Consider the following 13536-nt stretch of genomic DNA (forward strand, 5'->3'; position numbering starts at 1 on the left):
CCTTAATGTTAAATATTCACTCTGGGGAATTTCTGTCCCTTATTCTACTGATCCACTTGCTAAGGGGAATTATATTTGGACAATACAGCTGCTTATTTTCTAAATATCATTTAAAATTTTTTGTCAAAAAATTTTCTGTGGTTTCTGAATTGAATATAGATTATACTGTAGATAGATGATGAAAACAAATACAAAATGTTATTTCTGATAACTTTTATATATAAAAAAATTTATGAGCAAAAAACAAGTGCCAATGAGGGGAGATATACTGCCACCAAATAATAATTAAATTTAACATCTATCCCTTCAATTGCTTCATCTCAAAAAACAAACAACAATTTGACTTAAAAGTTCTGTTCTTTGCTTTCTATTTTCAAGTATCTGAGTATGTGATTATACACATGCACAAAAAACACAATCAGGTGTATGTGTATATATTTATACACAATATCATATCAGTAAAATGTCGTAAACTTGGTTACTTTGCTCTGGGAGGAGGGGGGGTTCCCTCCTCTGAGCAAGTTCACTATGAATTTGATGAGAGTGGCTAAAAACAACAGAAAGTAGGGAGTTGAATGGGGCTCATAGCGAGTTTTATTCTCAGGGAGGTCACTGGCTACATACGAGCAGCAAAGACAGTCCCCGCTGGCCCCGGCACTGCTCCTCCTGCTCCCCAGCCCCCCTTCTCCTCTCTTCCCCCTTCCTAGCCCTGGAGCTCTGCAGTTTCTCTCGCGTGCTTCCTCCTCCCACCCGCTCAGCTCTCTGCTTCTGGGCCCCCACTACTCTCTCCGCTCTCCCCTTCCCCACCCCGAGCGCCGTGAGGAAACCTGTGGGCAGATCTCTACGGTGACTGGCAGACACCCGAACAATTGTGACCATGTGCTTGTATGTCTCCCCTCCTCCCTGGGCCAGTGCTTCCCTAACGGTTCTCTCAGCTCTGTTGGTAAACATCCGCCACTCACAGGCACACAAGTAAGCTAGATATGTACAAAATGGGTGATATTGAATCAGGCGAGGTGAGAATCCTGGTCATATAATTTCCATTTTTCCTGAAGTCACATAACTAAATTCATAAGGAAAAAGAAACCAGGAGGTGGAGGGGATGAGGGGTGATGCCAGAATAAGAGACAGAAAGAAAGGAAATGGGTGAGCCTTATGGATTTTGAACCAGAAAGGTAGTTAGGAATTAAACAGTGTCATCATATTCATCCTCCATTAACATAGTTCAGCTCCAAGTACTTCTGTTTTTTTCACTATGCAATCAACCTTGCCACCATACCTTAGTGCCAGTCTCATGGGAAATCATTTGGTTGACCTGTTTATTACAGGTTATTAAATAGTTTGACCTATTTATTAGCTATAATCACCATTTGAACAGTTTTCATATAAGCTACCAGCAGGTGTAATTCCTTAAATTTTGTAAATTATTTAATAAACATTCAGTTTAATACAAATACAACTTCTAAAGGAAAAAAATGCATAAATAAGATAGCAAAGTACGAACATGTCCTTAAATTTTACAATTATTTAATAAATGTTTAGTTCAAAACAAATATATCTAAAAGAATAAAGGCACAGATTATCTGGTGAAAAGTGTATGTTATTAAAGGAGTAGGAAAAACAAAGAGTGATAGGTTGAATAATTCATTAAACTCGGAATATCCAAAGCAAGGGAATCAAAAACAAAATCTTAACATAGCTGGAGAACAAGTCTTTATTTCTGAAAATATTTGTGAGGCTATGGCTGCTCTTTATCATTGCCTTCCAACACTGACATTTCGTGCTGCCTTTATAGTCAGTGGCTAGCTGCCACGCTTTGTCTTGTGGTCAGAGTCAAACCTCTTCCCAGCCACTAGATTTCTTAAAGTTTGTCCATCAGCATATACCTGACAGGTAATTAATTTTGTGGATGATTAATTATGTGGGTAAATAATTTTATGTGTATTATCTCAAAATAACCTAAAAAAGTAAGTACTATCAAGTAGTTCATAGAGGAATCTTAAGTATATAAAAATCTTACAAATCATCATGCATATGATTTTTTACATATCATATATTCTCTATGTTAATGGGTATTTCTTCAGTACATTGATATAGTATATACAGGTGAACAAGTTTTCTCTTTACGTATTATCATTTATAGAATCTCTTAAGCTAGTATATAATATTGAATAATTTTAACAAAGTTTTATGTTTTTGTGCTGAACACAATGCAGTCTCCTTTGAAATAACAATGATTAATTTCACTTTAAATTCCCATGATGATATAAAATTATGCTAGAAAAATGGCCCAGCATATCTGAATTCAATAAGTGACAATATTATAACATCTAACTTAATAATCCGATGAGGAAATGCCTGGGAAATTATGGTAAATGTTGATTGATTACAATTGATCTGAAATTATCTGTTCATTACCATATTGCATCCTTGACAACTTAACAAGTCAACCTTCATAATGATAATGAAGCAGAAAACTCCACACTTACATAAAGATGTGGTTTCATAAAATACAAGATGTTTATTCATAAGATACTAAAGCTTGATTATACTATTGATTATAGTTTGGAAAATTCTATCAGCTGTATGTTTTATCACTTATTAAAGCTGGTAGTTTTGTGTTTTTTTTTCTAAACCAGAATGTGATGTTTCTCTAAAAGTACATATGTTTATAATTTTCCAATATTTTAAATATATATAAATTTAAACATGTAAACAACTATTTTAATACAATTTAGTAATATTGCACAATGGCTAGGAATGAGTCACAAAAGCAGTCTTTCAGACTTACTAAAGTGCAACATTTCAATGAAGATTAAATAATGAAAAAAAAAGAATTCTACAGAAAAAAAATTGCAAGTGTAACCACAGTTTGAGAAACAATTGGTATTAATAAATAATTTCTTGGGGTTTAATACTAAGTTTTCCAGATATTTGTAAGACTTCAAAGAATTTATATCTGCACTAAATAAGATTGGTTAAATTTTAAGGACAAATTCACTTTTAGAATTTGAGTACATTTTCATTTACTTTAAAAACTTAAGATTTCTGAAGAAGCCTTGAGAATCCTATTGTAAGTAATAATCCTTGAATTTAATGATGGTTTCAATATCACTTTGTTGGAAATGATATGTCTCAGAGGAATGCCATGGAACACTTATTTCAGTTCATTGCTGTACATTGCTGTTAGAGGTTTTAAATGTGCTGGTCAGGAGGCATCAGAATGTAAAATAACATGCGTGAGCATGTTGAACATTTCTCACTGTTCTTTAGGCAAAACAATACATCTTTTCTGCAAACTAAACTTATTATTAGAAGGCATTTTGTTTCTGTGCTGCTACTGCAAAAATAACTATTAATTTAAAATCTGAGTAAAAAAATAATTCAAGAAATTTTTAAACATACAAAAGTATATGGAAGTACACAGGTTCGAAAAATTGGTAACATCTATAATCAGATGGCCATAAAGAAACATGGGATAGGAAACTATTTTAAATTGACAAAAATAGGTTCTAATGTACAAGTATTTTATCAAATTGGTTATGTGACTTTAATGGATTTTAAACTTGTACATAAAAGAAACTTGGATAAATTGCAAGTGAATCATCTCAAAGCAGAAGTTGAAATTGCCTTATTAGAACATGAATATAAACACACACACACACACACACAAAAATACAATCTACAAGAAACAAATTGATAACAGTTCATATACAATATAAAATAAGGATGTTTATAGGTGCCATCAAGTAGCAACAATTCCCAATTTCTTGAATATTTTTAATAGGTCAAATTATTTTTAATTATCTAAACATGATAATAGTTAATTCCCTACAGTGCTAGCTGTATTTCAAGACTCTCATAACTAGTTGCCTTATTTATATAATTTGCTCCAACAAAAAATAAATTTTTGATATTAACTTTACTGTAAACTTAGGTTTTTAAATGGAGTATTAAAATACAAAGTAAAAAATAATACCAATTAGATAAGAGTTCCTCTATCCCTAAATCTAATTTCCATAAGTGCTTGATGAAAAGTGGTCAAGACTCTTTTGCATAAGGTAAAATATGCAAATTATAGGGGATCTTTGAGAATATTGAAGGAAGATGTTTCTTGTATCTACCTCAAACCTGTATGTACCCCTATAACTCAAAATACTATATAATAATATATCAACTTTTGCTCCCAAATGACTCTAATGAGAAAGCACATAGCCCCAAGCACCACTAACACTAATCCTTTAATTACAAAGATATGGAATTTAGGATGCATCTGACACTATAAATGAGAGAAAAGACCTTGGTGCCTGAGATTATCATTTTGAGCCTATGGATCAGTCAACCTACAGATACTTCTAAGAGTCAGTACATCATCTCTATTATTTGCACTGTTTGAAATGTAAAGTACTAACTAGCTTAAAGGAATTGAATTTTCTTTAAAAATCTATGTTTTACATTGATGACTGAAAAGGGCATGATTCATTTTATACTGTTCTTCCTCTGAATTTTGAAAAAGACAACAAGTAGTGATGAAACTTTTTGGAAAATTTCACTGTGTGAAATAATTCTCACGTGACTTTAACAGCTATGTATGCTGAGTCACTACCTGGGGTCACTATCATGGCTAACCCAACCAGACAGAGTCTACATCTCTCCAATAAAACCTAGAAACAAGAAAATGAAAAAAATTGGATCACAGCCTATATAAATATGGAAGTCCTTCTATTTAATGGATTTGATTTGATATTATGTAAAATGCATAACAATACTGGGTATCATAGATAGAAAAGGTCCTTCTATATTTGACTCCTCATAGTGCTAGTCAACTTATCATTCCAAGCAAAATCTAGTCGCACAACCTCCTCTGCTTAAAATCTTCCACTGATTCTGTGACATGAGGGCCACCTACTGTTGGACACTACTTATCTTTTCAAACTCATTTCCCAGGACACTCTGCAGAAAGTATGGTTTAGTCCAGTATTTTACAGCACTTTTGGTTACACAATACTCCTTTTATTTTTAAGTATTGAATGACAAAAAAACTAGCTGAGGCATAAAATAAAAGCCTCTCTTAAAGATGGTAGTGTAACTGACTTAATTACAGTAAAAATGTTATTAAAATTTGATGTAAGATTTTATACAAAAAGTACAACACATAATTACAAATTTATTGCATTAAGTTGCAAATAGCAGAAATGTATTGTCATATTGTGATACCTTATGATTAAGACAAAATGTAAAAAACACAAGACTCTGCTTTTTGTTTTAACACACAGTCTGCCTTCCACACATGCATGGTAGAAAAATTTTCACCTTACATTATTTACTTAAAATTAGAAGATAATGATAATATAGACTAGTGATCATCAAATATACAAACTATATTAATATAGAAGTTGGTTAGTAAATGGTTTCTATGTAATAAAATGCTTAGCCAAAATGTTCTGGATAAATATAGAAACATTTAAAACACCTTCTTAAAGATCTTTTTTAAAATAATTTTATAGTAAAAAACTGCTAGTTTTGTTCCCAGAATATCTTATTTACTTTTCCATATCTGCTGTTTACAGACATCAATTTCCAGCCATCTCTTCATAGAGGTTTCTTATTACCAATTCATGGGTATGCATGAATACACAAAAATATATACAACATACCATCTTTATTATTTTATGTAAATTAAATTCAGTTTCACTTCTGAGCTACTATCCAAGAGACAGCAAAATTGACTGAAAAAGTACATTAATGTCATGTCAAATATTTTGATGATTGTTACACTGTGTTTATACCATATTAAAAATCAGAGAGTGTAAATGTTTATCTATAACAAAATGTTTAATGGACCATTTCTTCTTTTATTTTATTCTCCCAGGTAAATCTTAATAGTATGTAGAATGAGTATTTTTCAAATCCATTTTTTTGTCTCCAGTTTGGTTCCCAGAATAAGACTAGGGCATGAAGAGTGAAGATAATCTTTACTATGCCCAAAATCGCCGTTAGGGGAAAACTTTCATTTTCCTAACCTTATTCTTTGTTCAGAGATAATTGTTTTAGAATTATTAGAATAAATTCTTACTTTTGTTCTCTTATTATTCCTTCTACTCCAGAAGAAGGAGGAGGATTTTCATACATCTCTTTGGTTTCTTAGAGAAAACATTGTTTGAGCTCTCTTCTCAAAAGCCAGCTAACCTCTCCATGGGATTTGTGTGCTTTGGTCAGTTCCCTCTGTGGTCAGGGGTTGCACTGATGGGAGGTGCTGGCTGTTATCCAGACGTGTCAGTGGATAATTAAAGAACTACTTCCCCAACTAATATATAGTAGGATATATTAACTATTCTACTAAATAAAGATGCACAGAAATATTTTTCAGTTAGTTTCAATAGCCAGTACACTCCTACATCTAATTTGCAGTCGGTTATAAATAAGAGAGTAAAATAGGATTTATGACAGTCATTCTCCAAAAGGACACAATTACTCTCCAGTAATTGTTGTGTCCTGGCATTCACAGCCTTGTGTGGTCTTCTTGCACCTAACTAGGGCTGATCTGTGTAATTAGCAGGATATTATTGTGGAAATTATGTTGTGCAACACTTGGGACTTGGTAATAATGTCACTGTGCCTCCCACCTTGCTCTTTCTTGGATGAGTCCTTCTGGGGATTCCAGCTACCACATCCTCTGTATACTCATGGAGTAATCATGGAAAGGAACTGAGTGTCTACCGTCAAGCAGCACTAACAGGCAAACATTTGAGTTACCTGCAAGTGGATCCTCCAGCCCTGCTCAGGGAGTCAGATCATTGCAGTCCCAGTCAATATCTTGACTGCAATGTCAAAAAAGACTGAGAGCCAGAAGCATCCAGTTAAATCCTCTTAAATTCTTGACTCTAATAAATTGCATAAGCTAAATGTTTTGTTTTTTAAGGCACTAATTTTTTAGGGCAATTTCTTACATAGCAATAGATAACCTGATACAGGTGTGCTATTAATTGTCCATCTTAAGGGTTAACATTCATTATCCATAAACCTTAAAAAAGAAAACCTAATTTATATTCTCCATCTCAGTGAGTGGAGTCACTAACAAAAATTCTTCAAATGTATCTGAGACTTCTTTCCTTTCCTTTCTATTCTGCATCTGATTAGACATCAATTGATCTTTATTTTTTATAATTTTTAAAATCAAGTATTTCCATGTTTCTTCAACCCCATGGCAAGTATCCTATATCAAGTCACCATGAGTAATTCCCCTAGATTAGAGTCACAGCTTATGAACTGTTTCTCACTTGGTATGCCCTTCTGGAGTCTTAAATCTGTTCTCTACAAAACAGCAAATAGAAGTATCTATGAATACAAAAATGCCTTATTAAGACCTATTAATACTTAACTCCTTAAGTCCTTGAAAATACAGTCTTCATCTCATAACTTATAAAGGCCTGCATGTTTTAGGCCCTGCTTCCCCATGATCTTCTATCACCCCACCTTCATAAGCTCAGTCAGGTGGTGCCCCAGTTGAAGTGAATCTCCTAGATGTCGAAATCCAACTTGGAACAAACTAATTTGATGCCTAATTTATGATTGCCAAGTATTGATTTTATGAATTTATTTCCTCTATTTCAATTAACCAAATGTATCAGAAGATGTTTCCTTATACATCACTGCAAGAACAGAATACTTTTGTTATTGGTCTAAGTGATTTTCATTCTTCTCAAGACTCATGAGCTGAAGTATTAAGGGGATGTCTACCACTTCTTTCAAATGCCTCAGAAAAAAATGATTTTTAAAGTATATATAGACAGGGAGAAAATAATGGCAAAATATTAGAAATTAAAGAATCTAGGTTGATTATATTCTTAAAACTTTACTGAATTCTTAAATTGTTCAAAATTAAAATTTAGAAAAACAAGTGAAAGCAAGTTCTTATGGAGTACGGAAAACAAATCCCCTTCTGAAACAATGGAAAGAATTAATTAAATATATGAACTAATGGTTCTCAAAACACACTGGATAACAGGCAAAGAAATCCTGTGATTCTAAGTGTTGGAGGAAAAAAAATCATGAGCCCTAAAATGGTCCCACCTTACTACACAGAAAGACTCCAGGCTGCAGCAAAAAGAGGAGGAACCCAAGAAGTACCCACAGTCTCCCTGAGTTGAGGAGACAAATAAAAATCCTCCAGGAAACCAAGAGTTTGGTGGCAGAGAGTGCCAGAGAAGAAGGAGCTGCTTAGAGGGAAGCTCTGAAGATCTGCAAATTCTTCATCATACAGTACAGATATGAGTACAGATTGGTCATGTATGAGGAACCCGTCTGATGCCGAGAAAAGAACAACCTAAAGTCTAAATATTAGATGAAACAGTACCAAAACATATATAGGGCAAGTGGAAAACCTCACAATTCATGGACATTAAAGAGAGTTTTGTGGGTAAAACTGCAATATTTCCAGAATGCACCGGCCTTAGTGCATCTCCATATCAATAGGTGTTTCCAAGGGGTGTAGAGAAGTAGTCCATCTAGATATCAATACATGATTACAAGGGAGGTTGGAGAGTGAGCATGCACCTGGACTGGAGAGATCTGGTGGAGTCATGAGAGATACGGATGAGCAGGAGTAGACAATTTCTTGTAAGCAATAAACATGTTTCTCCCATTTTATTTTTCCCTTTTACTGATTTCAGCTTCAAAGGTTTATTTGCTCCAGACTGGGAACACATTTTCCCCTTAAGTTACTAGTACTAAGAAGGACTTGGTAGCCATGAAAAATTACTCAAAGATTAAACATTGCACTAACGAAGCTTAAGTGCTTGCAAGAGTTGAGAGGACCAAATTGGTTTTAAGTAATTTAACTTCATCAAAAAGAAAAGCAAACACTCAAGAATATTTTTTATTAATGCAGATATTCAGCACCCACAAGGTAAATTCACATTGTCTAGGATACAACCAAAATTACCAGGCATTTAAAGAAACAAGGAAAACAGAACTCACAGTTAAGAAAAACAAATGAAATCAATAAAAAAACTAAAAAGAAAATATTTTGTCTTGCAGGTATGTGGTTATCGCACAATATCATCTTGTGATAAAATAAACCCTCAGTGGCTTTTTAAATAAATGGTATCTTAAATTTTATATTTTGTTGCCTGGTACAATGCAAATGTATAATGCAAATGTAGAGAGCATGAGAACAAAGTGAAAGCTATTCTATTTATGACAATTTTGCAAAAAATGAACACTCTGTTTAGAACCACCTACCAAACAATAATTTAACAAGCAAGCAACAAAAGCATTCAGGTATATTATTTTTGAATAATGTTTGTCTTGTGTTTGACTGTCATGGCTATCACATTATGACTATACAATCTAGCAGAAAAAGATGCTGTGTCTTACACACTACATATGCACATGCATAATCACAAACACACACAAAGATTCATACTATTTCTTAGAGAGTATACCATTTAAAGAATACATAATATTTTTAAAATAAAAATATTTTCCTATTTATTCTTATTCCAACTCTACATACTTCTTAGTAACATACACATCTTATTTCTAACAGTTAATTTTCAATTTTTCTCTCTATGCCTGTTAATTTAAACTATATTTTCAAATCTATAAATTTCCACCATACTTGGTGTTACATGAATTAAACCTAAATGTATATTTATTGAAATAAATATTTAAAATGGAATATTATCTTTAAAAGCTTTTTAAGTAGTCTGGAATATTACTACTTTATCCATAAAAATTTATCTTCTGTCATTCCATAAGAAACCAGCTTATTCATTTTGTCCCTAGAGTCACGTCTACTTTACCTATCTTCCCCCTGTGAAAGTCTTAAAATTAAAGTAAATAAAATAAAGTATGCAGCAGTTAAGAACCTAATACATGCACAAATTTGTAAATAACTACACCCCTCCTTTAACTATAACATAATCAAACATCAACCCTGTATTTACTTGAAACAAGTATGAAAATATTTTCCCTTGAGAAACACATTTTACCACTAGGTGGTAGTATATCATTTAATCTTCATTTAAATAGCTTCTAGCATTTTAGACTACAATTTCAATTTATCCACTTAATTGTGATGACAAAGAAATCACATGATTTGTAGTGGATTTTTAAAAATAATGTCTTGACCCTCAATATTCTGTAAGACATCTTTTTTTCTTTAATGTTTACTGGAGACTATTCAAGATGTATGAGCTAAATACATTTACAACAGTTATTATTGTTCAAAGTCATTATAGTTAAAAAAATATAGATGTCACAAAGTTTCTTAATTTCTTGAGAAAGGTATAGACAATTTTTATTGCTACAGATTGAAAAAACACCATATTGTGCCAGTGGATTCTTTTTGACATTTAATTTATACCTGATAAACTTTCTACTTCTCCACTCCAAAAATAGTTGTTCTTCTAGAGCTGGTCTTCTTGGTGAGAAGGTATCAGTATTTGAATACTCTCAAGAGGAAAGAAAGCACAATGTTATAGAATTTATTTTTCAGTTCGGAATAACAGAATTTCACAAGGATAAATAATTATTAAACTCAGATAAGAATATTTATTGACAAGAAAAATACTGTTTAAAATCAAAGTAGAGATTATGAAATGCTAAGAACATTACATTTATAAAAATATATTGTTTATTTTTACATATATATGTATCTATAACCATATCTATAAAAGTACATCTCCACACATATCTGTATACACTAAAAGGTATGAAAGATTAGGACCTAAGCTCAATGGTAAAAATTTCTGGATAGTTAAAATATAGAAAAAAATGTATGATATACATCTGAATTAGAAAATACAATTAAAATACACAATATACAATCAGGAAAAATGATGAATGACATTTGAAATACAATATTGTTTATACATATAATTATATAATTTGTTATGTAAATATATAAAAACTTAAGATGTGACCTTACATCTTTATGACTATATTATAGATGTATTTAGTAATGTAAATTCTTAAAAATCCATCAAAATATAATTATAGAGCTACATGCAAAGCTCTTTCACATTCATTTTTTAAAAATCCATCAACAATTCTTGTAGAGCATGATTTATAATACAAATGTCATATCTGGGCTGGCATCTTCAAACAGCCTTTCCTTCAGATCATCTGTTATGATAAGATGCTTTACCTCAACTCAGTCATTCAGAGAATTTATTTTTAGGAAATAAACTAGATATTCAGAATACTTTAATCAAAGGATATAGTTTGAACATAGAATAAGGAAGCATATATTGCACCTTATATTTATCGGTAGAATAAATTAACAAAAATTTAAACTGTGGATTATCAATATAGCAAAATATGAAATAAAAATCTGACATTTACCTAATCAATCTTCATGTCTCTAGTAACTGCTTTTTAGATATATACTGCCTTATGTTATATAATAACACTAGCCAACATTATTAAGCTCCTCTTGTGTGGAGAACACTGAACATGATGCCAGTCTACTGTGTTTCTTGCAATAAAAGAATCTCAAATTTTTTGATGTACCTTAGCATCTCCAGAAGACATAGAAGGGGCTTAAGGGAAGGATGGAACTTTGACTATTTTCAGAGACAGAAGGAAATGAAAGAGGAAAGCAAAAGAAAAATGATGATTTCCACTGACATTTCCAGAAGATTATCTCCTACTTCATATCAATTCTAATTACCTGTGAAGTATATATACAAATTAATGTTTAATGAGATAACCTTTACGTATAAGGCCACTTTCATGTTTTTTTCCTTTTGTCATTCCTTTAACTTATTTAATTAACCTTATTATAGTGCTAGTTTGACAAAATATCTCACAACTCATTGTTTATAATAATTTTCTTTTCATAAAAAGATTGTTGATTTCTATGGTTCTTACAACTGTACCTCTTAGTTTCAGTTCTCAAAATATTTTACTACTTATTAATGTTAATGTTTATAACTAACCATCCACTTTAATAAAAAAAGGACTTGAACATTTACAAGTCAGTCATTATGTCAAAGATTTCACATTGAACTCCAGGTTTTCTTACAACTATAATACATACTTTACAATTTCTATTTCTGTATTTTATTAAAGTGAACCAAATGTAACTATGGTAATTAGGATGTTACTGCCTTACTTCAACACGTAGTATGACATTTTTATTTGCAAAATTGTATCACCATTTAAACTATGGTTTAGTTGACAAACTGCTCTAGAGAGATCAGGCTATAAATGACAGAAAATAACAATTAGTAAGAGTGTTAACTCCGTTTTAACATTATATTCCAATTAAACTTTTTTGCATGAATGGATTACTGACACTTTACATAGAGATGACTAAATAATATCTGTGTCACATTTTGAACAAAATTCTGGTTCAAATTATGTGAGATTTATATTTCTGAAACAGGAATTCCTGTTTAAATAAAATATACTTTGCATATCACAAGCCGCTATGTTATATATAAACCTCATATATTTACATACCCATGTACCCATTACTAAAGAATATTTCATAAACTAAATACTTTCCAGATGACAGTTTTTTTTCAGCATTTTAATGGACTTGCCAATAGTTGTTTCTTACTTATGAAAACTTAGCTCATTGTTGATATTACATCCTGACACCAATATAATTTTCAAGTTATTTGGATAATAAAATACCATTTTATATAAATATAATGAAAGTTGTATTCTCTACTATTTTTATACCCACAAGTTACTAGAAATCAGAACTTCTGGTATATCCCAGTACAAATCCTTTCATATGAAACAGTGGTTCTCAAAGTACCAACCAGAAGTGCCCAAATAACCTGGGAAACTGCTAAAAATAAAAATTACCAAACCCAACAATCACTGACTTAATGAGAAGCTCTGGAGATACACGGATTTTAACAATCCCTCCTGGTGATTCTGATGCACTCTGTAATTTGAAAACCACAGCTATAAAGAAACATAGAAGCATGAGGAGTGCTTAATTACTTTATTACTATGTTGTGCGTGCTTTATGAAATACTCATGTCAAATATTCAATTTAAATTTAAAGTGATCTATCAAGTTCATGAATATTTAATCTGTAGTTTCAATGGCCCAGTGTTAGCACTAAATGTTCAATTATGGGGAAAACTGCCTGGGATGCCACCATACAGCCTCTCCTAGGTGTCTAGCATGTAATAGATACACAATAAGGATTTGAAGTTCAATTTTGTATTCAGTGAGAGCACACTCTGAGGTTTCACTAAAGACCATACCAAAAATTCTTCTTTTGCCAACACATTTATGCCTGAAGATACTCCTACATAAGAACAATGACTTCCGATAGTGATAAATTACCATGTCTGTCCTTGGCAGGGCACAGTGATATCCACACTTCAGTTAGGATTTAGTGGCACAGTCACAATATGCCATCAAGGACATCACTTACTTTCAGAAATTAATGTCACCTGTAGCCTTACCAGTTCTCTCTCTCTCTCTCACAAAATCCTCATTTCTTATTGGCTAATAGTCAGCTTTCCATCACTGACAGTCTTCTTATAGCCTTCATTCCTTTAA

At 32.1% G+C, this 13536-nt stretch overlaps 1 protein-coding gene across 1 annotated transcript in view; it reads left to right on the forward strand.

Annotated features, from left to right (window-relative positions):
* Positions 1-992: 992 nt before the first annotated feature.
* Positions 993-13536, forward strand: part of LOC118912230 (eukaryotic translation initiation factor 1-like) — a 141265-nt gene continuing 128721 nt past the window's right edge. Inside the window, 1 exon segment of the mRNA XM_057488503.1 lies at positions 993-1016. Coding sequence (XP_057344486.1) covers positions 993-1016 — 24 coding nt within the window.

This window comes from Manis pentadactyla, chromosome 1 (genome assembly GCF_030020395.1).
Source record: "Manis pentadactyla isolate mManPen7 chromosome 1, mManPen7.hap1, whole genome shotgun sequence".
Taxonomy (NCBI): domain Eukaryota; kingdom Metazoa; phylum Chordata; class Mammalia; order Pholidota; family Manidae; genus Manis; species Manis pentadactyla.